Source organism: Embiotoca jacksoni, unplaced genomic scaffold, assembly GCF_022577435.1.
Source record: "Embiotoca jacksoni isolate LCO1_2020_lvr unplaced genomic scaffold, fEmbJac1.0.p SCAF_13, whole genome shotgun sequence".
NCBI lineage: Eukaryota > Metazoa > Chordata > Actinopteri > Embiotocidae > Embiotoca > Embiotoca jacksoni.
The window spans coordinates 7,474,701-7,501,667 of NW_027185263.1; the positions used below are offsets into that span (position 1 = coordinate 7,474,701).

The following is a 26,967-nucleotide window of genomic DNA, read 5'->3' on the forward strand; positions in this document are numbered from 1 at the left end:
GAAAAAATAAATAAATAACATCAGCAACGATCATAAACACTTCCACCAGATGGGAAACTGTTCATACTCTTGGCTAGCGCAAACACCCACAGCAATGATTACAATGGTTTTAAATTTATTGTTAGTGTATGTTAGGGAGGTTTATTGATTCAAAATGGACAAGCAGAAATATGATTGTTTTATTGTCTCGTGTCTACAGCATCTCGGCTCATGGCTGAGAGCGTTTTTGGCTCATCCTCTCATTCAGCCAAAGCTTTTATTATTGATAAATTGGCTCGGTTATTTAGGTCCCCAATCTGGTCTAGAAGAAAGGAACAGAACAAAATGAAGACGTGTTGCTGATCAAGTGGTCATCTGTGGCATCTCTTTGTTTGACTGCTTCTTTTATTCTTTATTTGTGATTTTCAGTTTTCACTCTGCTGAACTGTATTAACAGATGTAAATAATCCTGTTTTTCTTTGCTGAGAAGTGACTTGCTCTGTTTGTTAAGGTTCTGGGTTTGAGGATATTCAATATGTTCACAAAAGCTAAAGAGATAAATTCTATCTGAAGATTTAATTGCCTTAAAACTGTTCATATTGATACAGTGTGATAAAGATATCTTTGATTTGTGGGCACTAAGAGGTAATTTTCAAACAACAACTCACAGGTATCTAAATATGTGTGGGAGAAACAATAAATTATGCCTCCCACCCCTTCATCTAGCCTTCTAGAGTATTTAAACATCTTGTGGTTATGTATTTCTACTCAGTGTGTGTTATCTGCCCCAGTAGCTAATGAAACTTCCCCCACAGAGTTGGCTCACTACCAGGTAAAAATGCCTGCAGTAAAAATCCCTTTCTTTCAACCCTTCATTTTTTCTTTAGCTTCAAAGAATTCACCTCCATCTGCCATCGATTTAAGTCTCTCTGCACTCTTAACCAGGCTGCCATGGTGTACCACCAGCTGCATAGCAACAACCTCAGCACCGATTACAGCTCTGTGTCAGCCCCTGCCACAGGCGCGCTGAGCCGGGCGGGTCACACCGGGGTGGCCGTCGTCCTTGGGTTTATCCTGGTCCTGGGCTTCCTCGGTAACTCTCTGGTGCTCCTGGTGTTCTCACGCTTCCCCGGGCTGCGGACTCCTGTCAACCTGCTGCTCATTAACATCAGCGTTAGCGACATGCTCGTCTGCCTCTTTGGGACTCCCCTCAGCTTCTCAGCCAGTGTGCGTGGCAGGTGGCTGACTGGATCCTATGGGTGCCAGTGGTATGGTTTCTCCAACGCTCTTTTTGGTAAGTGATTTCAAGCATGCTAAAACACAAAACTAAAGTGGACCTATTTTACTCTTGAACACTGGAGGAAAGGATTTCCAAGAAGAAGATAGTTTCAAACATCATTGCATGATCACTCTTTATTATTTTTATGGAAAACAGGAGAAAAGTTGACGTGATGGAGTCAAAAGAAAAAAGGAAAGAGACAAGAGAGACACAAAGTAAGGACATCGTCAAGAAAAAGACAAAAGAAAAAAATCAAAGTACAGTTAGGGTTGCCAGATTCAGAACTCTTTCTCCTTTCAGCTCTACAACAGTTGTAACAGAGTAACCTAACACAGCAACACAATAAACATAATATATTGCACTAACTTAAATGGAAACAAATCCTGGCACATATATCAGTGGTAGAGTGAGTATTCAGATCCTCAGATTGAATGTAAAAGTACTCAATGTGATACTAACTTGTGACTCTCATACTCTTATTTATTACTGATACATCCATGTAAAAACATGATGGATCTGGTTGATGGGGAGCTCACTGTGACTAATTTGTCTGCTCCTTATTTAAAATGGAGAAACAAGAGCCTTGAAATGTTAGGCTTGATTTGCTCGGAAAATAATGTAAACAATGAGCAAATTAAGAGTTCCCAGTTGTTTTAATTCATTCATTAAATGTTCTTAATACTGAAAAAAAGAAATTATAATCTCAATACTCAGACAGAAGCTTCAGCAAAATGAGTATCAAAATTAATAAGGAATATCAATTAATTTTGGGGGAAATCTATTACTTTATATGCATGTGTATTATGTGCAGCATAGTATTACTTTATTTACATAACCTCAACCAGTTGCAGTGGTAATGCTTTTTCTATGCGACCCCGAGGAAGAGTCTTGTTGCACTGATACATTAATAGGTAACACAGATCCACAAAAGTAAACAGACTTGTAAACAATATTTAACATTACACCTAGTTGAGGTGGAACCTAACTACTTTAAATACTGTTGAGCATAAAAATGAATACTATTTCATGTTATGGGTAGGATTTCTTAATGTAAAAGCAAATATTAGTGTTTTCTTGTCGTGGAGTAACAACACATGCCGAGCATTTTTTTTTTTTATTGGTTTGGTTATTAAAAATTGACTAATAATGTGTCAACATGTTGTTTATGACTTGCCCAGTTTGACAATTGACTGCTGTCTCTCTCTGGCAGGTATTGTATCACTGGTGTCTCTCTCTCTGCTGTCCCTCGAACGATACTCTGCAGTGCTCTGCAGCACCCCGTCAGACTCCTCTCAGTACCGCAGGGCCAGGCTCGCTGTGGCAGCCTCCTGGCTCTACTCACTGGTCTGGACTCTGCCACCACTGCTGGGCTGGAGCAGGTCTGCACTGCCAAAGTATTAACCCATCACTCAGTCGATCAATCACCCACTTCATCACTCGATCATCCCAATACTGGAAGTTTACAAAATATGAAATATCTGCGAATGACAATCAGATCTACCCCGGTGAATGTTTCACACTTATTGGCAAATGTTAACTTATTTTGGGAAAAAAATGTAGGCCTATTTAAAAATCTAAATATGTTTTCATAATAACGCATCACTTCGTAAAATATAAGGACAAACATAAGGGAAAAAAAAAACATTTTTAAACCATTTTAGATAAATCAGGACACTGAAGTAGAACTTTATAACTCTAAATGTGAGGTCCATGAAATCCCAACATACCGTATGTCCCGTGTTGAGGAGCAGCTACGGGTTGGAGGGTCCCGGCACCACCTGCTCGGTCCAGTGGCACCAGCGCACGGCCACAGCTCGCTCCTACATCAGCTGTCTGTTCATCTTCTGCCTCCTCCTGCCGCTGCTGCTCATGTTTTTCTGCTACGGGAGGATCCTGCTGGCTGTGCGAGCAGTGGCAAGACAGGTGAGCTCACAGTTTGACCTTTGACCTTTGTGTAATGTATGCCGTCGCGCTATACCCTGAAGAACTTCCTGCCACTCCCTGCATGTCCACCAGCGTGTTGTGTCTTCAGGTAGCCAGGATCGACCGCTCCTCAGCCGAGTGGAGGGAAGGCCATGTCCTTCTTATGGTGGTTGCCATGGTGACGGGCTACCTGTTGTGCTGGATGCCATACGGTGTTGTGGCCATGCTGGCCTCATTTGGACGGCCCGGCACAGTGTCGCCTGTCGCCACTTTAATCCCCTCCTTGTTGGCGAAGACCAGCACTGTTCTCAATCCCGTCATTTATGTGCTGCTCAACAACCAGGTAAAAACAGTTGCTCTAAAATCTTCACATAAGCACAATATTAACTACAAAAACATTATCCTAAAACTACAATTTGACACAATGTGCCTCTTTAAGACCAGAGCCACAACGTGGAGGGACTTATAGTTGATATTGTTATGTAGTGGAGGTAAATTTGAACAAATTATTGATTAACTAAATTATGTAGACAGAGATTATTTGTAACGAACATGGGGATTTTATTCCTTCTTCCTTTAATTAGTTTTTTTTTTTAGCATCAAATCAAATCTGGGGGAGTAGGCTATGTGTGATTACACTAAAACTTTGCAAGGCCTCACCACTTAAAGGATATCTTCACACTCTTACTCTCCACTGCACTTTTATTTCACTGTCAGACTCACAATGGACAGAAAAAAAGGATTGAAATCAACATAGCAGAACAACAGCAGACATATCCCTGATGCCACACATTCTTGTCAAAATCCACCACCTCATACCCACAATGCATCTCAACTGCAACAGTTTGGTGCGAGGTTCAGGTGTGTTGTGCCTTTCATTACCCACTAGACTCAATTATATATGAAGAGTTGAATACAGAAGTCTGTGAGCTCACTGCTGCACACCCAGATATTTTAATTTGTTCAAAGCAATTAGCAGGAAGTCACGTATACTGCACATCCAACCGGCGACATTTTAAGTCAGTAAATTCTGCCATACGGATTGCTAGGTCCTAGCCTTTTTGGCAAAAGAGCTCCAGTTAGTTAATTATTTTTCCAATCCAACAGTCAGGACAACACCAGACAGATGATGTGATTCAGAGGTCTGAAACGGAAGAATCACAAGTGTCAGGGAACCAGTAATAAAGTATTTCATTTATCAATAGAAACATTTTTTTTTTACAAACCGATTCATCAGTTCAGAAATAAATTAAGGGAAAACTTGAAAGCATATAGCTACCATCTAGATTTACATCTAGATCTAAATTACTTTGCACGGTTACCTGTGCACGGCTCAAAGTGTCACAGAACGGTTAACAACAGAGAATATAAGGAGGCTAAATTACCTGGCATATCGAATTGCTTATAGGAAAAATTAAAATTAATACAGGAAAGGGAATTGCCCTCTTAAATTCCTGATTAAAACTGATGTACTTAAGATTTTCCACCTGTAGGCTAAGTATTTCTGTGAAAGGGAGGTATTAAAATAGTTAACATACCAGAGTAGCTTTTAATATGTTTGTCTCTGCTACTCCATTTACACCTAGTAGTAACATGAGATTGTCTGGATAAATATATCTGGTATTAAAATAGTCCCGTTATAGGTTTTGCCCATATTGTTATCGGTAAACAGGAAGACTGAGTTGAAAAACCTTTCAACTTGTGGGACTGATGTTTTTCTTTAGCATGTGGTCACACTGTGCAGATTGTGTTTACACCTGCTTGAGATCAGATCTCGTACATTTATACACTGCATTACTAGGCTTTTCCTTTTATTCACTTGTTTACAGATCGCGTGATAATACCAGGTGGAGAAGGTGTCTGAATCACATTTATATTGCTGCTTCCACCTCTTTTTCAGTTCTCCAGGTGTTTCCGCTACATGATCAGGTGCAGCTCAGAAGCTCCGCCCACCCCGGTCCACCTCGCGCTGCCCAGGAGCAGGGGGGCGTGGCCTCACGCTCCCAACGAGCCATCAGAGGAGCAAAACAGTTCACCTGCCATGTTCACATCAGGGGACCAGCAAGTTCAGGGGCCTAGCCTGATGCTCGTGGCTCATTACGAAACATAGATGATTAATGTCATTAATAAAAATTAAAAAAAAAAAAAAAGACATCATTTTACTTTCTGTTTCTGCAGAAACGTAATAGTTTTGTCTTGTTTGTAAATAGTCAGATGGTGTCGCACTGCAGCTCAGCTGACTGTCAAACTTGCATGCACAGTGTATGCAGTATAGTTTAATTTCTATCTATGTCAGTAGCCCACTCCATCTCATGGTTTTATTTGTCACTTACATTAAAGACAAAGAAAAACACTTCCTGTAACGTTTGACATTATTACAACTGAACCGTGAAGACTGAAGTCCTCTGCTGATGCACAAACACAAGATTTTAGTCCTATCTCTGATGACCAAGTGGTGTTGTGTTGACTTGGCACCACTAGAGGGCGCTGAAATCCTTAAACGGGTGAACAAAGTATGTACACTGCATTATAAGGTGACATTTAGGCTCTTTTCTTTTTTTTTTCCTTTTTTTTTTATTACTGTTCAACAATATACAACGATTAAAAATCCTTTCAACTTTCAAATTCTTGAATGAATGATCAACACCAAAATAATTTATTAAGAAAATAAACATACGTCTTTAAAAATATACAGTCATTATGCTTCATGAACACTGACTGAACTCTCAGTCAGTGAGGGGTTTGTCTGAATACACATTCACATTGTGGTGAAGTCATAACATCATAAAGACATGTTAAAATACTTTCAGGTAGGACGTGAACGGACGTGTCAAAATGCAGTGTAGGTTCATCATGGAGGAAATGATGGATGGTCAGAAGCAGCGAACTTCCCTGAGCAGGTAGTCCACGCAAAGACGCAAGAGCTGAGATTGAAACATCAACCCATTGAATGAGTCTGTATTTGAAACACTCCACCAGTTTACGGACATGAACACCGCGCACAAGTCTTACGAACAATTCAAAAATACACATGTAACATTAGAAACTTTCCCGTGAGGTGTAATTACTGCTGAACCGGAAGTCCGTGCTTCAGGTGCATACATACCGCCGAACAGCAGTCGAGTTTAACTGGGATGAGGAGTTTCTGCTGCTTTCAAACTCTGAGGATAGAAAAGATAAGAGTTCATCGATGTCAGGAGATGATCAAGATTATCAAATGTGCCACTTATAGTTTTACTCCTTCTATTTAAAAGGACTGAGGCAGAACCACTTTTGTGACTGTCAACGCTACAAAATAGTTTATTAGATATGTGTAAAGATAAACTCTAAGTGAATGTCTGTGGCTCTGAAATGAATAGTCGATTGATCAATAAGCTGTGTGACAGAAAACGTTATCCGTATCAGTGAATCTTTTGAGTCATCGATCAAGAAAAAAATGCCCAAAACTTATTGTGGTTCAAGCTTATTATCAAATGTGACATTTTGCTGCGTTTTTCTGTGCTGAAAGGTAAATTTAACATATTGTGGGTTTGGACTTTTAACTGTGTGTGTGTGTGTGTGTGTGTGTGGGGGGGGGGGGCAATTTAAAAGCTGTTTATAAATTCAATTAGTAATAAATGAATTGAACAATGGTGGGGGCATATTTCCCTGACAACAATGATGAGCTGTGTTCGGTTTGTTAGCTTCACCTGTGAGTAGTTGAATGGAGACACCATGGGCTCTGGTCTTGTGTAGTCGGGAGGGTTGGCGTGGGGGTCGTAGCCCAGGCGGGCCAGCATGGGGGCGATTTCAGCCATGTCGCTGATCACATCGGCGGGAATGTTCCCCACCCACTTGGAGAGGGCCAGCGTGTTCACGGGCTTCATCACCTGGTCTGTGGAACGCTCAACCCTGTTCACAGACAGACACCAGCTCAGTTCATGCGTGCGTGTTCGACCTCATCAATACAAGTTTTAACATACTAAAGTTTACTGTGTCACGACCTGATGAAAAACAGGTTAAAACGGATCAATTCAGAAATCAACAACAATACAGTTGTTGAAGATGTCAAGATAAATAGCTGCTTTTACATTTTTTTTTTATCATGATCCAATAAAAAAAATACATACAATAATAGACCTTCTTTATGTATGTAGCCGCTTCCCAGAACAAAGTTGCAAAGGGTTTCGCACAGTGTTGCAAATGAGAACACATTTAAAGAAAAATAAAAGTAACAGAAGCGAACTAAAAAAAGAAAAATGTCAATAAAAAGTTTAAATAAGCTGAAAGAACAACATACACATAAAAACAGTTTTAGAAACGTAGAGCAAAATTAAAACCATGTCAAGGGAAATCAGGGACACAATATAAGTAAATCTTAAGCTGAGATTTAAAAGACGCCTCTGACGTATACGTACAACAATATATAATCCTGTTTCAATTTCGCCGTTTTATAGCTTCCCTACATAATCTCCCTGAATAAACAAATGTGTGATTTTTGCGACACCCTGCATTTCTGAAGGGGTGAAAATACGTCTGCGTGACGAATGTTGCACCAACTGTTGCATAACTAATCAAAATAAGGGTGCTAATTCTCCCCGAATGCGGCCTAATTCCTTCCAATGAAAGCCAGGTTTGGGTTTAGCCGCATGCGGCAGACAGATTCCAACCAAATCCCCTGAGCTTCTTTCTGCCCGGCAAAGAGATGCTGTGCTTCAATCATGACAAACAAGCGGAGCAACAACAAATACAAAATTGACTGTGGGAAGGCCGTAAGCTTCACTTGACCTTGAAAGGTTTGGCTGCTTTAGATGAAAACTGTGGCGTCCTGGTGGCTCAATAACGACTAGTGTTGTGTTCGAATCTGCCGCACAACCTGTGCTGCATTTCAATTCAGTGAAGAAAAACACACGCGCGCGCACACACGCACACAGCCACACGCACACAGCCACACGCACACAGCCACACGCACACACACACACACACACACACACAGACACCAGTATCACACATGTTGGGTTTGTACGTCGGGTTCAGGGACCTCCAAGACAAACATTTTTAAAGCTGTCTGTACACAAGCAATGCATTTAAGTCTGAGCACGGCTTTGAGACATAATTTTGATCATAATCTTTGCAGATATAACCAACAGAACTAGTGAATAAATATCGTTTTCCTTTTTTTTTTTTTTACTTTTGTCATCAGGGCATTTTAGAGGCGGGTCCAAAATATTTTAGGTGGGTTGAGTTGCATTTTGGACACATTGCTAAATATTTTGTCTGGAACCAGCCCTGTTTTAGTTGGTGTACTTCTGAGTCTTCTTGAGGGTAATTGGCCAGTTGTACATCGTGTAGCTACGTCGTGCGTTCAGGCAGCTGGCAACTGGGAAAGTTCCCATTTGGGAATGTCCCATTTCTGAGTTGACAACGTTCGCAAACTAGCAACATGGCAGCCCCCAGAAAATCTGCTCAAATTCTGCTGCCACAACACAGAAAAGTCACAAACGACCTCGTCAGAGATCCTTATAAATCACCACAGAGAGGAGCGGGAGCTCCGCAGGTCAACATTTGTACAGTACATGTATAGTTTAACTTCGACGAACTGCAGTTTTTCACATTTAACCTGGTAGGCTAGGCTAACCTAGTCTGGCTCTACTCGAGTCTCTGAGCAGGTACATTTTATCCTCTCAACACAAAATCGAGCTGTTTGTAACATTTGTCACCATTTATCCCCATTTAATAAACCAAATGATCTTTTGATTAACGACGATAGTAACTGCCAGGTTAATCAAAAAGGCAAATATTTGACAGACAGAGAGAGAGAGAGAGAGATGCGTGATATATTGTGTTTGAAGTATTTAGTTGCCGCTCCACGGCTGTTGTTCTCAATAATTACCACGCTGTACTTTATTCACCAGATACTTTCACACTGTTGTGCACCTCGCTGTGTGCTGTTTTGGGGGGGAAATAGATCACAGAGAGAGACCCACACTGCCCGTCTTGAATTCCAGGGTGTATCAGTCCTGTTGTGATCTCTCTGCCCTTTGACCCCTCCAGTGGACAGGCCGGGTAAAATTAGAATTTATTTTTAAGATCGATCAATACGGTTTAGAATTACCCCGTGTCAACTTTCTGTCACCCACATACAGTACTATCAGAACAAAAGACAAGATGGCACAGGGATAAGAAGAATATTAAGGTAATACTGGCAACGTGAACATTTCATTTGATGGTAAGTACTTCCAATGTCGTGTTATATAAGATTTGATTTGAATCAAAGTCATTAACAAGCAGCACAGGTGTAAGCAAAACCCTGGTTATTCTGACCAACAGCCCCTTGATGTGTTTCGTCAGCTGAGAGACAGAGAGGTGTGTGACCTGCGGAAATCCCAGCTGCCTTTTGGCAGCCTGAAAAAGTAACACCTTTGATACCGAGACGTAGTCGGGGCTCAGAGCCAGCAGGGAGGGAGTTCACAGGAGAAACAAACACACAGAAGAAGATCTGTCTAACTCTCTATCACGTACGTGCAACATTTACACCGACTGAGCCCCTAATAAACATGGCAGAACTGATCAACATATCCAGTAGACAGAAGGGCTGTTAGGGCACTTTATGATACTCGATAAAAAAAAAAGTTCGTCTTTGGTCTGCAATAATCATAAAGGAGGATGACTCCTAAAACAGAAACGAAACAGACACGCACAATGTTAACAATGTCATTTAAAATCGTGTTTAAAACCTCAACAGTGACGTCAAAGCACCTGACGTGTTTAGTGTCAATTGTGAACCAACCGCATATTCAGCAACTCTACTAAAGCACTAAAGTCTTTATGCAAAAAGATGAAACAATGTTTACAAACAGGTTAAGCAGGACGTCTCCACACCGTTGGCTCACCAAACCCACAATCTGAAGTTCACACCTACTTTAGCTGCACAAAGGTGAAAGAACTCGTCTTTCGAGCCCTCTTTTGTCATTTGGTGCCAAACTATTTTGAATGCATGAAACCCAGTGCAACATTATCAACATACTGCTGGAGAGACTGACTGAAAAAGTGTGCCATTATTACCACAGATATATATATTTTATACAATATTGCATCTGCACCCTCTCTATGGCAACTGTCTTTAGTTCGCCTTCCCGTGTGGTTGTTCAAAAGAACCTTAAACACGTTTGGTTTCCAAGCACATCTGACAAACTTGCTCTGGGAGACCAAAACTCCTTATGGGGGAGTATTCAGCCTATTTTGGCTAATTGTCCTGAATCGGGAGGATTTCACAGCTCGGAAACACTTGTAGTGAGGGTTTTTTTTCTTGACTGGTAAAAATTCACACTGAACCCTTGTGGCTGTCTTGTCATGAAGATAGGTTCAGTTTCGAGTGACGAGGGTTTGAAACTTGCGCTGCCGCGTCAATAGAAGCGAACGGGCTTTCGTTCTAAAATTTATTTGGAAAAACTTCAGATTTATTAACTTCAGATTTATCTTGACATCTTCACCATATGGCGAGATGCCGCTAGAGTTCAGAAGCGAGCTTTGAACACGCATTTCAAACACTTACTTCGACAGAGACACACCACCAGCCTTTCCAATCAGCTCTTCGTGGTGCAGCACCGATGGGTCCCACTGCAGCTCTAGGAAGTGGAGCAACTTCCTCATTTCCTCCTCCGAGTGGAGAACGAGCTGCTCGTAGCGGACGGGCAAACATCTGGTTTCCCCGGCCGCCTGGCACTGGCTGAACATGGTCTCCACTGCACTGCTCCACTTGGTCAGACAGTCCCTGTAGCTGGTGAGGTCGAAGCCAGAGATGGTCACCTGAAAAAGGAGGCGCGTTGAGAAGGTAAACGCCAAAGATCAGTCGTGCCTGGAAACATAAATCCGTGAGGAAGTCTGTCTGCTTGCAGGGCCTGACAAGGAAAGACACAAAGCTCACCTTGCGTGATATCATGGAGTGGACGGTTGCCCGACCATCTCGTAGCATGAGCACAAATTTAGCTTTTGGGAAGATGCGTGCCAAATAAGACAGAGATTTCAATGCGAATGGGTCCTTGTTGCAGAGGCGAGGTGCAGGCTCCCCGTGGCCGACTATCACCTGGAACGAACATAAAAACAGTGAATATTTCAACATGACACAGTTTAAAAGCAAAATATTACGTAATATTCGTCGAGATTAAATAATTAATTTATTGTCTCAGTCATTATTCAAGCAAAAATGTCCACATTTCCTGGATTCTCAAAAGTGACCAAATATTATTTGCTTGTTTAAATTTTATTCTTTTGTGGGTTTGCACGTAACTTCAAAACAGTCCTTTCAAACATTCAAAGATGTTTGCAGATGCAGAAGTGTGTTGCAGGCGCTCCAAAGCAGACGGAGCTGCTACACCGACCAGCTCACCTCTAACAGGAACGCCCGCACGGCCGAGTCCAACACCTGGTCAGTGACCCCGGCCTCGTCCAATCGTATTCTCTCTTTAACCGAGCGGCTCCAGGTGGCTCTCATGGCTAAGAGGCGGGGAATCACTCGGGTCTCCTCCCCACACCGCACCGCGTTGTGGGCATCCAGCATGACGCGCATTAGTGTGGTACCGCTCCTGGGAAAGCCCCCGATGAAGATGATGGGTGTGTCTTCAGGGAAGTGTTCAGCCAGAGATAGGCTCTGATTGCCGGAACCCAGGTTGAGCTCCATCCACCGGTAGCGATGGCTTTTTGGAGGGCAGTCTATCCCGCTCATGCCCAAGTAGAGCAGGGAGGCGGAGCAGAGGAGCACGCAGCCCAGCAGCAGGTTCGATCTAGTGCTCCTCATGGTTGTCGGGCGTGTTTGGGAGTCAGGAGGACATAAAATAATATTCAGGGGCAGCGGAGGAGGCCGGCAGCAGGAACGTAGCCACCTCCTAAATTTCAGTTCAGGTCACTCAGACGCGGCCTCACCGTCAGGCAGATGAGGATGAGTGCGAGACAGACAGCTGGAAGAGATGCTGAGGAAGGCCTGATGAAGCGCAGGAGGGTTGAGTCTGGGGTGGGGGGACTGGGACGACTCCTCACTCCACTGCAGCTCCAAAGCCCCGTTGTCGGAGAGCAGCATCCAGTCCTGCTGCGCCCCATAGCCAGCCAGGTGTCTTATCCATGGGTCTTACCTAAAACACGGAGGACACGTCATACACCTCAGCAGCGCTTCTGTTTCTCCAAGATTGCAAATGGTACTGCATTATGAGAGGGATCTTTTCTCCAGCCTGATTTCGTAACTTCATGACGAACAAAAATCATAAATTATCATATTTGAAATGTCCAATAAATAACTCCCGACAGTAGCCACTGCCCTGAATGAGTGAGCTATTATCAGCAAGCAGGGTGCGATGGTGACCGTCATTTTCTTGCCAAGAGCACTTGCACGGGGCTGAAAGGGATCCAAGTTTTGTTCTCAAAGGAGGTATTTTGCATTTTTCCTCTGGGGAGCCACTGACTGTTAAACCATATCAAAGTTCACTGCGGCACGCAACGCAGACACACTCTCCGGCAATGTATCTGAAGCCACTAATTACAGCTTCCTCATGTTTTTATTCTCACTGACAGTTTTGGCCACACTGAAACGCAAAGCAATTTGTTAAAGCTCAGATTACTATTGACCAAGCAAGACATTTTGCAACTTCCTTATTTCTCTTCTGCAATGTGCAGTTTCCTCACCGTAAACCAGGGTCTAATTCCTCTTATGAGCACAGAAAGTACAAAACAAAAGCTTTTCAAAAGCATTAAATCAGCCAATTATTGACCTCAGTAACTAATGATTTCACTGCAGTGTTCCAATTACTTTAAAAGCCACATTTCAGAACTGAACCCAGCTATACTTCTTGCAGAGGCGCATCTGACATATGCCTCCCGTTCTTAAGGCGTTTTTCTTGTTGAGACTGGATGCGGAAGGAGCCTAACATCTGGATGCCACGTGGGGAGCACTGCCCTCCCTGGGTGGAAGAAGCCTGTCTAAAAATTCTCTCTGACGATCAAAGCAAATAGGAAAAACAGCTGGAAATGAGGACGTTGGGGCCTGGCTAGAATACCGAGGTGCTGCCCTAAGCCACACAGAGTCTACTTGTATCCACGAGCTTTATATATAATGCCCATGCATTTTGATGCAGAGATTAAGCCACTTGCAGATAAGTTCCCAGAGAATTAGGGCAGTGAAAGATGAGCCTTGCTGCTTTTTTTCTCAACAGATTTAACGGGCTGGATCACCCAAATTACAGGCATATATTATTTCACTTTAGGGCTGTAACAAACATTTTACTCCTTTCATTATCAATGAATTTGATAAATATTTTCTGAATGAATAATTTGCCCATCATCACAATTTCATAAAGCCCAATTGGGGTCTTGCAGTGCAGTCTTTAACTGCTTCTTTTGTCCAACCAAAACAAAGAAAGGAGCGAATTATGACAAGAAACCATTTGTCAAAACGGTTAAAGCAGTTTTCTTCTCATATAGACGCACAAGATGCCTTTTGTTTAGGTAATAATAACTACGTGGTTAGGTTAAAGAAAAGATTGTGGTTTGGGTTCAAAAAAGTACTGACATCACATAAGTTACTCAAGAAATAAACATTGACTTTTGCTTCGTCATGGACTCGATCGCCTGTATCCGAGGTGAAAGTCCTTTGTCACATGACCTTCTTCGACCTGCCTCATCATGGTGCTTAAGACATAAGGCACGTTGAACCTGTGTCTTTGATGCCGAAGGGCCCCTGGTGTGCATCTCTCTGCCTGGGAATGTGAAGAGGCTTGCAAGCCATGAAGATAGTTTTGGTTTTATTGGTCCAGGTGGATTTTCAGATATTTGTCTGACATTTTTTACTTCATTCCAAAACAAGGAGGGTGAACCGATCTCTTTATTTGTAGTAATCAAATTACAAAAAAATTACATTTAAAAAAATCCAATGCACCTCTCGATGATTTCAGGTTAATCCACAGAAAAGGCAGTGAAAAGTTTTGACAGAGTCTTCTTCTTTTTTAAAAGCAGTTCCAATGAAAACTGTTGAATGATGGGACAGTGTTTTTAGAGAAAGATGTTGAATTTTTAATTTACTTTTTAACGTGGTGAGCTCTACAAACAAACAAACTTCAGCTCCATTCCACTCGAGTGGATGCGATAATCTCAGATACCTGCACACTTTGGCAAATAAAACCGTTCCGCGTGGCTCAACCCCACTAGAGGGAGGTGAATCAAAAAAAATGATCAACACAGTGTTTTCCTTAAATACCAGCAGCGGATACTACGACTCTGATAAATCTGGAAATTGACCTTGAGAAGGCCCACTGTGTTCACTGGTCAGAGATAAGCCAACAAACAAGTCTATAATAAGCAGAAGACAATGATCCGTCATCACAGTCTTTCTGCAGACGATAGTTGAGGTGGCTGGCAAGAAAGCAAGCACGTTGACACCTTTGAGCAGAAGGTTGTCAGGAAACCCAAAACCAGTGTTACCTCCTCCAGACTCGTCTCAAGAGAAAACGCTCACTTCCTGCTTTCGAGATCATTACAATTTTAGCAGAAGTACCTTGATTGTCATGCAGATTATTGCCATAAACCATGCAGTTGTCTTTTTGTTGTTAAATCGCCGAATCACCTCCCCCAAGTAACCGGGCTCTCCTTATTCATTTGGCTTAAAACCAAAACGAAGCAATAATACAGAATGATTGCAGTCAGCTCAGACAATTGCAATGAGGCGATTATGTAAGAAGTGTGTCAGGTTTAGGGAGGGGTTACGGAAGAAAATTGATAAAGCTTAGTATTGCAATATTATGCATGGATATATTGTATCAATACATGGATGGCAAGTATCAATATTTTATGATATAAAAAAATATCTAAGTAAATTTGTCAGGTGCATGCAACATTTATGACGGTTATGTTGTTATGACAGTGTTGGTCAATCTGTTTGCTTGACAATCCATTTTGCTTCAATAAAAATTGATTGGATAAAACAGATATTTACAAAGTTTTCCTTTGGGGATCTAATTTGCATTTTTTTTTAAACTAATAAATCACGTATCTTTTCAAAATATATATATATTTTTTTTAAAAAGGTTTAAAAAAAATGTCAGTATTCAGGATTTATAATATTGTATCATGGGACCTCTGTTTATTCTCACCCCAACTTCCTACCAAAGATGAAGCCTGACAGGGAGAACATCCTTTACATTTTCCCCAAACATTTTCCACAGCCAACAGCCTGTCCATTTTCTGAGCCATTTATCTCTATGCTTCTTACTCAATCTCTCCGTGTACATGTATTTCTCTATGATCCGTTATCGCATTCTTTAGTCTGTGCTGCAATGATAGGTTTCCCTCGGTGGCAAAACAAAAAGTGAAATGTATTCAATATAAAGCTACAAGGAGCACTGACACTGACCTTCTGCTAAAGTGAAAAACATTTTCTCTGAACTCCAGTTGGTGCATTACTGATTATTTTTATTCTCTGCATTTCATTGTTTTTTTTTTGTTTTTTTTTTCTTAATTTGTCAGGTCATATTGTATGAGCTCTTTTTGCGCCCTCTTTGCCAAAACTGCAAGCCTCTTTTTTTTTTTTTTTTTTTTTTGCACGCGTGATGATCCAGTTGCTTATTGGTGGGCATATTATAAACGGGTAAAAGCTATCACCACTTTGTGTATGCATGTATAAATAGGATTATTGTATGGCTGCAGAGCGCAGGCCCAGCAGCAGCCACCAACATCTGGCCTGGTTGACGTCTGCAAAAATGCAGCCGAGGCAGGCGGCCACCAGGTGACTGACCGACCTGCTTAGCAGTCAAACACACCGTGACAGACCAGCGGCCACCTACGGCTCACCAGAACCGTCAGACAGCCTCTCTGCGCTATTTAACCATCTTTACCTGGTCTGACCAGACCTGTTTAGCTGTAATTCAGGTAGCGAACCGCGTTGTAAATTTCATATCCGTTAGAAATGGTGTTTACTCACCAGCGTCCGTGAAAACTGCCGAAATCCGAAGAAAAAAAAACCCCACATGAACCTTGATCCTCGAGGCTGAAACGAAAAGCTCCTCTTCCCTCACAAGACACGTCGGTGTTTTCTCTCGTCTATCGGCGGAGATCGCTGCCGTTATGTCTACAGAATTTTTTTTCTAAAAAAAAACCCACATTATTACACAACCTCTCTGTGTTGACTCTCAGTTTAAGTTTGCGCCGTGAGAAGTCGGGTTGTTTCTATCCACCGCTGAGAGGGGGAAAAAAAAATAAAAAAAATCAGTGGACACCGAGCGCAAGCAGGCAGAGAAAGCTGGCCGCTGATTGGTCGACAGCCCTTCTGAATTCTAAAACACATCTGCTTTGGCGATTCCCATTGGTGGAGGTGTTAAAGGGCAATTCCGCCGCAGTGACAAACCCATATGTTTGGGGTTTTTTTTCCACTGCAGGCTAAAATTACTTTACCTCATCGATTGGTATGCTCTCAGTAAAAGCCCACCGGGGAAATTTAATCACAGGTTGGGATTTAGTGGAGGTTAAAGCCACCTCATTTAATTTACCCATCTTTTCATTGTCAACAGATTTTGGTTACTCTTTCAGAGCTTCATGAGGCCTCAGTGGAGTACCAAGTGAGACCAAATTACATAAGTAAGCCTGTCAAATTGCAGTAAATGAAACAGAATAATAACCACTGAAGTTCATGGATAAGTAATGGGACACATAAATAATAAGTGTACTGATGTGATGGAAGTAATTTTTAAGAAAATAAATTAGTGGCTTTTCCTTGATTTTGCCTTACAGTCACAAACATTTTGTCCACAAAATCGTTTATCTACATAATAACAATATGGCGTTTTTTGTAATTGTACATTTTCTATTGCTGAATGCACTGTGATTGAATGTGAAAGGTATTAACTTAGTGAGGATCTCAGGGCAAAAATGAGCTGCAACGCATCTATTAACCTTGTCCCTATCAGTGTCTCTGCAGTGTGAACGGTTTGTCTATGTTGCAATGCTATCTGTCCTCATATTTCCTTTGGGCTAAAACATAGCATTATAGGATTTTGCAATATTTAAGCACAAAACTTGAGAGATGCGTCCCTCCTGTGTTCACTTCCAAGCACAAGAGATGGCCGTAGGTCAGTCTGGGCTCTTTGAGTTTGTTCACGTTGCTTTGGCAAGGTTCTAAGTACGCACAGGAAACTGCTGTGATACGCTAACAGGAAGCCCAAAGCACAAAGGCTCACAAGTGTAACCAACACATCCTTCCTCTGCTATGACACAACACCACAAGAACACAAGCTGATCCGAAGCCTGTGATTGTGACATCTGCAGTTTATATCCTGTGTGGTTACAGAAACGTATCTCTGGGAAAATTACGTTTCCTATAGTAATGGCTACAATGATATATCAGAATCTTAAACTAATTGCGGCCACTCACGATTGCAATTAGGGATCTAAAACAACCTAAAAAACGACTACATTTACAGTATATAGTATGAACAAAGTGTTGTGTTTATGGCTTTTCTACCTTTGTGTTGCGTTCACTGACCTACTGGAAAATGCAGAGAAAGGATGCACTAAAGATGTTTTTGGTTTTCTCACAAATTTAATTTAGCACATGAATATTCAGAGAAGCTCTGACAGCTTTTCTAAAAACAGATGATGGTGTGTTAACTTCCCCTTTTTCTTGATCAAATTATTCAAAGAGACAGAAAGCTGCAGAAACATTTCAGTTGTTAGGGCTTCTTTTTGTTATAGCAGGAAAAGATCACCATGAATAAGAGGCAATGATCACCTCTTGGTTCCTGCCATCTAGCCTCTTTGTTATTACATAGCCACTCTAATAATACCAATGCGAGTTTAATTGCACCACTGACTAATATTACAGCTTAATCCTTCTTTCTATACAGCATGGTGGAAACTGAGAACCAACTTTGAGTCAGAAACCAACAATATACCAGATTATTAGGTGACTGTCTCTGCATAAGCATAATCTGATGCGAAACACAAATTAGACGAGTCAGATGCAAAACAACTGCGATACAACTGTCCAAAACCCTGCACTTATGAAAGTGTGTGTTTGATTTGAATCTAGCCACATGTATACACATAAACCAAAAGCAATCTGTTCATCTTTCACTGTTTATTTGACGTGTGGCTTTGGTTTGAACCATTTATTGAGAGGTATCGTATGTAATAAATTCCTTTCAGCCGCGGTCAGACTGCCAATGTGCATCCCGTCTGTCAGCAGGTTGTTTATTTCAAACAGTGATGCAGAGAGCCGCAGGTAAAAGCGTCCGGTCCAGTGCTACAATGGTTTTAGTCTTATCTCTAGCTCTCCACGTCCCGTCACTGTATCACGACTGTTCACCTCCTTCGTCCATCTCTGCGTCTGCTGGAGCTGCGTTTTCTTGCTCCGGGTCACCGGGGAGGACGTCTGCCACTGTGTGGATGAGCTCCTCAATCTGCTCCTCTGATAACCGCTCCTCACTCTCTTCCACCATCTGAACACAAAAACTAAATTAGGCTATTTATACTAATGTCTGTTGGTAAAAACAGCAACACTAGAGATTCCTAAACAGTAACTGATTGTCTTTTTCTTCTTCTTTTGTTTAAGTCATTTTCTGAAGAAACTTCTGTGACTTATTTTAATGTGGCATGTTCAGCACTTTGATTCTGTACATTAGACAGCTTAAGAACCCAAACTCCATTTAATAACTATGCCGGAGTTTTCAATCATATCACATGATTTTCCACATGAGCATGTTTTGCTTTTCACAAGAACATTTTGGATGTTGGCAGATTTAGATGAAAGAAAAAAAAAAAACTGGATCCAGATTCATGTAACATGGCAGAAGATCCCTGTTGTTTTACAACTCGGTCGGTCACCTTTTAGCAATGGAAATATGCTTTGAGTCAAAGTCCAGACTGCTGCGGGGACATTTCAATTTTCGACTACAATCTACTGATGGTCCTGGTGATGGACTGGATGTCTGAAAACCACCAATTGCTATGTGGCTTTCATGTACGAGCAGTGCATGTTATTTACAGCTGTGAGCTGCAACTCCATGAACTCATCAGTGACACAGATTCTGACATTTCCCAGGTCCCACCACTGAGCAGCTTTGACATTGATCTCTTCTTTTTGCTAATGGAATCAATGGAGCTATGTACATTTCAAAAATGTCTCCACACACTCGGTATTTGGAACGTTACGAAACATTTAGTAGGTCAAAGATTAAATTTGGACTGTGACATGTAGCTAAATAGATTTGTCACAGGGAAAGGTTGGAATTGTTCTATATTTTTCTTATGGTTAAGAAATCCCATTAAAAAAAAAGGTTTCCGAGTGCTTCTATTTCCTGTCTGTGGCACCTCAAACCCATAAAAAGGGTCAAAAACATCTCTTTTTTTTTAAATTTAAGCAATTTACGACTGCTGTGCTTTTACGTATTTAGTAAAGATCACTGAAAAAGGAGTCAGTACTGCATTTGTGGGGACTATTTTCAGCTACATTAAGAGTATTTCCTGCAGCAGCAAATGTAGGCATTAATGGAATAGACTTGCAATGAACTGCAGCGTCCATGTTCATCGTAATGACGTGACACAGTTCATTGCTGGTTTTGTGTTCTTCATGGGAATTGTTGGCAATAATAAAAGAAATTGAATATCAAAAGACCTACTTTTTAAGTGAGTCTTAATGTTTGGAGCCATTGTGTTACACAATGTACACTGTTAATAAATGAGAAATATAGATAGGTAAGGTGACATGTGATACAAGTAACTGATTACACGATTGAACAGGACTCACCAGCTGAATTTCCACTGCAGTCTGTGGTCGGTGGTTCAGTAGCTGCAGTTTTTCTGCCCTGATGGGGGAAAAATATCAACATGTACGTGAGCATCTAATGCAGTCTATAAATTCCAAATGAAAACATAAAAAGTAACATTACATCTTGGTCAGATCTTACTGACTTTGTGAGTTTGTGAGGCATCATGGTGGTGAGGAACTCTTTGACGATCTCAGGGCTCTGTCTGCTGCACGGCATCTTTGACAGGTACTTCAGCGTCTGAGTGGAAGCGCAGACCAAAGATTTTGTAAAAGTGTATGTGCATCACAGCAGATACAGGGAGCAAGTTGAAGTCAGTGAAGAGGGGAGAAGGACGTGTTCTGACCTCATACATGATGGTGTTGAGGTTTTGCTGTCCGGCGCTGTGTTTGTTTTTCCCGCTGTCTTTCCTCTGTTCCTTCAGGTCTGTGAGGAGTTTGAACACCTGAGAAACACAGAGAAACAAATCTGTCATCTGTGTGACAAAGTAATATCTTGAACAGCAAAAAGATTTGATATAAAAGTGTGACAGAACATTTGACCTTACCTCATAATTACTGAGCATCGCAGCATTAGCATTTTTTCTGAGAAGAAAGTAAATAATATTTTACTTTAGTTCAGTTTTGACCTTTTTACTGTATATGAAAATAAATCATCTAAAATTCAAGGCCATGTTACTAGCTGACTATCTCACAGTCTTTATTTAGTGAGCAGCATTAACACACCTGAACCACCTCCAGTCACTAAATGAAGACTGTGAGATATGTCTGAAAGCTCTAAAAGAAGGATGGTGGACCTTCCAGATTAGACTACACACAATATGTGTGAATGATGTCAGGAAGTTACTACGCAGCTGAGCACACAATGCAAAATAAAGAAGGCTGGCTGCACCACAAAATAGATTTATTTAAAAATGTAGTGAATCACAAAATTGGACATACCCATATTTTCAGGGCCATCTACTTTGTATGGTACATTTGCAAATAATATCAAAATAATTTACTGTAGGAAAGCACTTATTAATTTTCATTATCAATTTTCATTTTATTGTTTTATATTACTATATTTTTTTAATTACCAGCACAAAAACATAAAACAAGAAAGACCTGTAACTCAAAACGTAAGAAACTGGTACCAAAATGATTTTTCAAAAATAATTGATCAACGATCCAAAATCAAGATATTGTGTCATGACTGACTAATTAATCAGCTAATTGTGAAAACGCTCCTGATTTATTTTAACGTGGTCTCATTTTAAAGCTGACAACTCTGTCTTTCAAGTGAAGTAAAAGTGCACAAAGCGGAACTTAAATTCACGAACATGGTGGCACAGTGTTGTATTGACAGTGTTAGAAAATGACCAAATAAAAACATCACCTCCTCTGGTGGTTTAACTGCATTATTTGCATTTAAAAGTGATGCTTCCTGCCTGATCAAATTGTAAACAAACTGCAATTTGGGAGCTTTACATCATAAAGAATTGAAATTGTGCGTAAAACCAGGTTACACTCCGTTACGCACAGGTCGATCAACAAATTAACCAGAAACTACGACAACAACGTGGCTGTTCCGTCTTTAACCACAATGTCTAGCTGCAGTTTAAATAAACAACATACAGCTGCCGATAAACAAATTCACTGGACAAATATCATATATTTAAAAAATACATTTAAAAAAAATCTTACACTTCCATTTTGCCAGGCACTTTGGTCCGTTGCAAAATTGTCCGTGTAGAAATGATAGACCGCGTCAAATGTTCCGCTGACACAAATCTCGGGTAGAGGAGCTCCTATTGAGTTTGTTTCATAAATGTTGTGTTCCCGGTCCAAAATGACCCCCCTCTATAGTTGATTAATGATCCATAATGATAAATATATCTTTTATTTTAACCTTAAAACTGTTATTTTAAACACAGATCCTTTAAATTGGTGGTTTAAAATGTTTAGGTGACCCATTTATTTCAAGATGCCTGTCCAAATGGAATTTTGCTGTAAAAAGTCCTTGTTTTTATCAGCAAATATTTCTGGATGGCCCTCAAACCCTCAACTGCAATTTTAGAGAACAATTTAACATTACAGATTTGCTCCTGCATTGCATAGCAGCTTAAAAATAACAATACAAAATGTTTTTTTTCATTATCAGGCGTAACTGTATTCATATGTGCAGAATATCAGTGTCAATTCAAAGTGCCACATCCTCCGTTAGATAAACTCAAACTTTAACCCTTAACCTCTGTCATACATTTGAAAGAGAATATATAAAAGTCAGACAAACTTAATCCAAATATGAAAAAGATCCATTTTATTGAATAGATTGATCATCATCTTTTTACAACTGATTACTTTTTTTTTTTTTTTAAATCATAGCATGATATAAAATCCATTTGAAATTGTAAAACCAACATTTCCAAAACATTGATCAACACATTGGATACATGACAAAATATTACAATATTTAATATTAAACCAAAAATGCTCTTAAACGTAAAAAAAGAAAAGAAAAAAAAACATGATATAAAAATCTCAAGGGTAAAAATTTGAATTTAAAAAAAAAATATACTTTTTTTTTTTTAAACATAATCATTTCTGAAGAGGTTTCCTTAAATCTGGTTACCAATACATGTATTTAAGCAGTGACTTTTGAGATATATCCTCAAATCTAACAGGAAAATGGTGAAAAGTGTGGTTATATATTCGGAAGATAGAACACATGTATTACTTATGAGCAGCTGCAGAATATGCAGGACATGAACAAACACTGTGAAAAATACATTTTCTACAAAAGCAACCATTAACATTATAACAAAGAAAACCATTAATCCCAAAACTGATTCTTTACATAAAACAATAAATGCACAAAGTTTTGTATCGGATAACTATCATCACTCAAATCCTTGCGTGTTTTAACGTCAGAAGGGTCCTGATGTGAACACAGACAACAACCTTTGTGTTTGTCAGCAGTTCGCTTTGTAACGACCTGTTCACACTCAGTCAATTTCCATCGGGACAGGTTCTTTTTTCACAGAGACAAGTTCAGAGGTCATGTTCAAAATCTCGTTGTCATTGACCGATGACCATCCAAGCGCTATAAAACTGTCCGTACGGTTATGTTGTTCAGCGTAAGTGCACTTGTGATACTCATCCATCACATCAGTTCTTTTTGTCGCAGCAATCTGAATAAGGATGTGTTCAAGAATAGCAGACAAAGGCTGGCCATACTCAATGACACTGCGGGTTTTGTCCTCGTAGAGATATCCCCCAGTATGCATTGCAACGACATTGCAGTGCTTATCAAAAACAGGAGAGCCAGATGAGCCTTCATAAAAGCATGACTCGTAAGTTAGAACATTTACGTTTTGTTGAACAGAGATTGCCACACCATCAAAGAACTTCGAAGTAATTAACTGAATGTTCTCTTGATTTTCATTGTAATGTCTCTCTACAACCTGGAGGCAGTTTTCAGAAGTGACAATAAGACATGGATCTATTTTTTTCACACCACCACCCGGATGCCCAATAATGCAAATTCCACCATTTTGTGGAAGTGATCCAAAGTAGGTTAACAGACCAGCAGGCAACGTTTGATTAGCCCTGATCTTTAACAAAGCCCAGTCACGGCTTGACACATCGCGAGCGTATTCATAACCAACAACCTCTTCCACTTCTATTTCCTCTCTCACTGTCTTAAGACATTCGAAAGAGAAATGGACAGTGACCTTCGCATCAAGCTGCCTCCTACTCTCGTAAACGGATTTAATCACATGAGCATTTGTGAGGACAAAACTGCCAAAAAAGAGAAAGCCACTTCCAGCTGCGCTCCCATTTATTCTCACTTGACAAACAGAATTACTAAGCTGCATCAGTTTCTTCATCATTTTCACTTCTCTGCATAGCTGATCATTCTGTCCGAACTCCTTACGGAAGAGATTTTGGATACGTGAAAGCTTAGGTTGAGTTTTTACGCGTTTCACCGCAGCTGAAAACTGTGAATATAAGCGATCACGCATCATTTTGGAGTCAGGTATTTCACGTACTGATTTTTCTGGTTCTTCATTGCCACTAAGCTTTGATTCCATTTTTGGTTTTTTGTCATTGTCGGATTCAGTTGTAGTAGACTGCTGTGAAGGCTCTTGGTTTCCACCAGAATCACTGTTCTGAGATCCGCTTGGCATCGTGGAAGCATCATCAAGACTTTCAGGCTGACTTTCTGGTGCACTTGAGTTATTGCGCAGAATGATCTGGAATGTTTTACCATCAAGATCATCCACGAGATTGTCCATGTCTGTGTTTACGTGAGAACTTTGGTCACAGAGCGCACAGTTCTTTTTGAATATTTTAGTGTGAAAACGACCATCACGTTTTAGAGCTTGTTTCAATTTTTCCCCTTTGTATGCATAAACAGAAATACCCTGAGTTACTGATCTTAGTGCTGGATTTTGCAGGATTTTGACTATATTTTTACCTCCATTTGTCAACACATGAAACATCACAAGCTCGCTAGATGGTCCTTTCCTGTGAGAGCCACTAGCTGTTTTTTTCGGCTGAGCCACAGGTTTCACATACTTCACAGTCAGATGTTCATTTCCAATTAAACTGCATGGGAAGTGTGAACTGATAGCGTTCCCTTTTCTTATTAAAACAAGCTCTTTGTCTTTTTTACCTTCTGCAATTGTTCTAAAGTTTGCACTTCTCTTCAGCACGTCTTCAACAGTTCCTGCTTTATTGCAGGTACTAAGAGTGGGTTCCTTGGAAGGCAAGGACCACTGGAAAGAATGGGCTGGATGTGGCTTCGTTTCCTAAGAACAAGAAACAGCTGTCAGATCATCTCAAACACATAGCCCAAGCATACTAAATATATGTGCTCTTAAAACACAAGTATCAATCTATCTATTCATCCATTATAAAAAAAAAACAGCAGCAGCTGTGACTTAAATTAAAATGTCAACAAAGATGACAAACCTGTGCCAAACTTTTCGAACTGTTCTCCTTCTTCTCACCGTCAGTTTTTTTCTGAGGGTAACAGACAGAAATTATATTAATAGTTAATAAGCAAGTGATTACAGATTGTATGCTTCAGACTTTAGAAATCATATTTTCATTCCAGGAGAAACTCCGTACCTCATCACAGTTGTCCACTGCTGCATCGTTTTTTGTCGTCATCTTCGTGTCGTTTCGAGCTGAATTTGAGGAATTCTTAAAATGTGATTTGATGTTGTATCGTACCTACAGGAAAGAACACATCTTTAAATTATAGTCACAAGAATTGCATAGTGCCAAATTAAACCCCCTTTAACCATTTGCATGATTAAAACATAATTAAAATGTTTTCACTAAATATAGCCTGTATTTACCCAACAACATGCCAACTGTTAACAGCCTGTCCCTTTGGGAAAAGCATTTTTGTAACTTTAATTTTGAGGTTTGACATAGAAAAACATCCCTCTCTGACTTTTGAATAATGCAGACTCGTATTACTTGTTGCTGAATTGTTTCTATATATCTGATGCACGATGACACACACAGCGTGCAGGTTACTTACAGTCGTAGGAGAGAAGCAACATTCATTAACTATAGCCGAGGAGGCCCCAAAGCCCGTACCAATGCTCGAGATTCAACTGCGAAATAATGGGAGAAATGCTGTTTGGTTGTAATTTTCAACGTATATAATTGTACTGAACGGTATAAGTAAAGAAACACGTTGATCATATCCTGTTTTCAAGTTAGTCTAAAAACATAAAATAGCTACTCACTGTAACTCGATGTCCGCTGCTGACACTCTTCTGGAAATTTCTTCCTTCTTGCTGGCGCCTTGGAAGGAAGAAAGCAGCTTCCGCATCTCTGGTCGGTGTGCCACGCCTGGTAGGTGCGGCAAACACACACATATTGCACAACTCCGGAACCTGCTGTTTACATGACCAGAGCACATGCCTTTAACTGTACACGTGTGAATTGAGAGGGAACTACAATAACGCCCAACTCATGTCACTCATAGTGCGGAATACAAACGTTAACACGTTAACTCTGGGCATTCTGGGAAAAACCCCATTACCTGTCTCAACACACAATATTATAGATTCTGTCCGTCATCCTGGAGTTTTGCAGCGGTGCCATCGCTAGAACACCATTTGACATCGACCGGGAGCTTCTGCGAAAAGGTCTTGGCACGCGGCTTTGTAACACTTTTGTTACTTCATAACTTTGTTCTTTCACCTGTGTCTTGTTTGTTTATGAAATATGTATTTAAAAAAAAAAAAAAAAAGTAAATCTACACCATTTCTCCTCCTTTTGGATCGACAGAGCTGGCATTTGATGGCATCAGCCTAAACAGCACGGACGCCACAGGCCAAAGAGATGTTAGAACCCTAACGCAAAATAAAGAAGGCTGGCTGCACCACAAAATAGATTTATTTTAAAATGTAGTGAATCACAAAATTGGACATACCCATATTTTCAGGGCCATCTACTTTGTACGGTACATTTGCAAATAAAATCAAAATAATTTACTGTTGGAAAGCACTTTCATTTTATATTACTATACTCTTTTAATTACCAGCACAAAAACATAAAACAAGAAAGACCTGTAACTCAAAACGTAAGAAGCTGGTACCAAAATGATTTTTCAAAAATAATTGAACAATCCAAAATCAAGATATTGTGTCATGACTGACTAATTAATCAGCTAATTGTGAAAACGCTCCTGATTTATTTTAACGTGGTCTCATTTTAAAGCTGACAACTCTGTCTTTCAAGTGAAGTAAAAGTGCACAAAGCGGAACTTAAATTCACGAACATGGTGGCACAGTGTTGTATTGACAGTGTTAGAAAATGACCAAATAAAAACATCACCTCCTCTGGTGGTTTAACTGCATTATTTGCATTTAAAAATGATGCTTCCTGCCTGATCAAATTGTAAACAAACTGCCATTTGGGAGTTTTACATCATAAAGAATTGAAATTGTGCGTAAAACCAGGTTACACTCCGTTACGCACAGGTCGATCAACAAATTAA

At 40.4% G+C, this 26,967-nt stretch overlaps 4 protein-coding genes across 4 annotated transcripts; 1 reads left to right on the top strand and 3 right to left on the bottom strand.

The window, feature by feature from the left end:
• Positions 1-931: 931 nt before the first annotated feature.
• LOC138196261 (pinopsin-like) lies at positions 932-5,291 on the top strand. The gene is made up of 5 exons (XM_069146144.1): positions 932-1,273; positions 2,469-2,637; positions 3,010-3,181; positions 3,291-3,524; positions 5,082-5,291. Exons 1-5 carry the CDS (start codon positions 1,162-1,164, stop codon positions 5,289-5,291), a joined length of 897 nt encoding a protein of 298 aa, XP_069002245.1. The 5' UTR covers positions 932-1,161.
• LOC138196260 (protein-tyrosine sulfotransferase 1-like) lies at positions 3,866-16,395 on the bottom strand. The gene is made up of 6 exons (XM_069146143.1): positions 16,122-16,395; positions 11,550-12,288; positions 11,088-11,246; positions 10,716-10,969; positions 6,871-7,072; positions 3,866-6,342 (listed from the first exon to the last, which is right to left on the bottom strand). Exons 2-6 carry the CDS (start codon positions 11,955-11,957, stop codon positions 6,307-6,309), a joined length of 1,059 nt encoding a protein of 352 aa, XP_069002244.1. The 5' UTR covers positions 11,958-12,288; positions 16,122-16,395; the 3' UTR covers positions 3,866-6,306.
• A 1,862-nt stretch (positions 16,396-18,257) lies between these two features.
• On the bottom strand, positions 18,258-21,678 carry crcp (calcitonin gene-related peptide-receptor component protein). Its single transcript, XM_069145560.1, has 6 exons — positions 21,645-21,678; positions 20,507-20,543; positions 20,306-20,404; positions 20,105-20,199; positions 19,941-19,998; positions 18,258-18,633 (listed from the first exon to the last, which is right to left on the bottom strand). The coding sequence occupies exons 1-6, from the start codon at positions 21,650-21,652 to the stop codon at positions 18,487-18,489; spliced, it is 444 nt and encodes a 147-aa protein (XP_069001661.1). The 5' UTR covers positions 21,653-21,678; the 3' UTR covers positions 18,258-18,486.
• Positions 21,679-22,321: 643 nt separating this feature from the next.
• On the bottom strand, positions 22,322-25,830 carry LOC138195912 (serine protease FAM111A-like). The gene is made up of 5 exons (XM_069145561.1): positions 25,709-25,830; positions 25,498-25,573; positions 25,077-25,181; positions 24,918-24,968; positions 22,322-24,754 (listed from the first exon to the last, which is right to left on the bottom strand). The coding sequence occupies exons 3-5, from the start codon at positions 25,116-25,118 to the stop codon at positions 22,946-22,948; spliced, it is 1,902 nt and encodes a 633-aa protein (XP_069001662.1). The 5' UTR covers positions 25,119-25,181; positions 25,498-25,573; positions 25,709-25,830; the 3' UTR covers positions 22,322-22,945.
• Positions 25,831-26,967: the final 1,137 nt, after the last annotated feature.

What these genes read in the sequence shown, in the direction of transcription:
- LOC138195912 (XM_069145561.1), bottom strand. Translation starts at nt 25,118, where the DNA reads ATGACGACAAAAAACGATGCAGCAGTGGACAACTGTGATGAG. An exon ending in CAGTGGACAACTGTGATGAG is followed by an intron (nt 24,969 to 25,076) that starts GTACGGAGTTTC and finishes TGTTACCCTCAG; the next exon opens with AAAAAAACTGACGGTGAGAA. An exon ending in GTTCGAAAAGTTTGGCACAG is followed by an intron (nt 24,755 to 24,917) that starts GTTTGTCATCTT and finishes TCTTGTTCTTAG; the next exon opens with GAAACGAAGCCACATCCAGC.
- crcp (XM_069145560.1), bottom strand. An exon ending in TCAACACCATCATGTATGAG is followed by an intron (nt 20,200 to 20,305) that starts GTCAGAACACGT and finishes GCTTCCACTCAG; the next exon opens with ACGCTGAAGTACCTGTCAAA. An exon ending in ATGCCTCACAAACTCACAAA is followed by an intron (nt 19,999 to 20,104) that starts GTCAGTAAGATC and finishes TTCCCCCATCAG; the next exon opens with GGCAGAAAAACTGCAGCTAC.
- LOC138196261 (XM_069146144.1), top strand. Translation starts at nt 1,162, where the DNA reads ATGCTCGTCTGCCTCTTTGGGACTCCCCTCAGCTTCTCAGCCAGTGTG. An exon ending in TTTCTCCAACGCTCTTTTTG is followed by an intron (nt 1,274 to 2,468) that starts GTAAGTGATTTC and finishes TCTCTCTGGCAG; the next exon opens with GTATTGTATCACTGGTGTCT. An exon ending in CCACTGCTGGGCTGGAGCAG is followed by an intron (nt 2,638 to 3,009) that starts GTCTGCACTGCC and finishes GTTGAGGAGCAG; the next exon opens with CTACGGGTTGGAGGGTCCCG.
- LOC138196260 (XM_069146143.1), bottom strand. Translation starts at nt 11,957, where the DNA reads ATGAGGAGCACTAGATCGAACCTGCTGCTGGGCTGCGTGCTCCTCTGC. An exon ending in TGCGGGCGTTCCTGTTAGAG is followed by an intron (nt 11,247 to 11,549) that starts GTGAGCTGGTCG and finishes TGTTCGTTCCAG; the next exon opens with GTGATAGTCGGCCACGGGGA. An exon ending in GGTGGTGTGTCTCTGTCGAA is followed by an intron (nt 7,073 to 10,715) that starts GTAAGTGTTTGA and finishes GTCTGTGAACAG; the next exon opens with GGTTGAGCGTTCCACAGACC.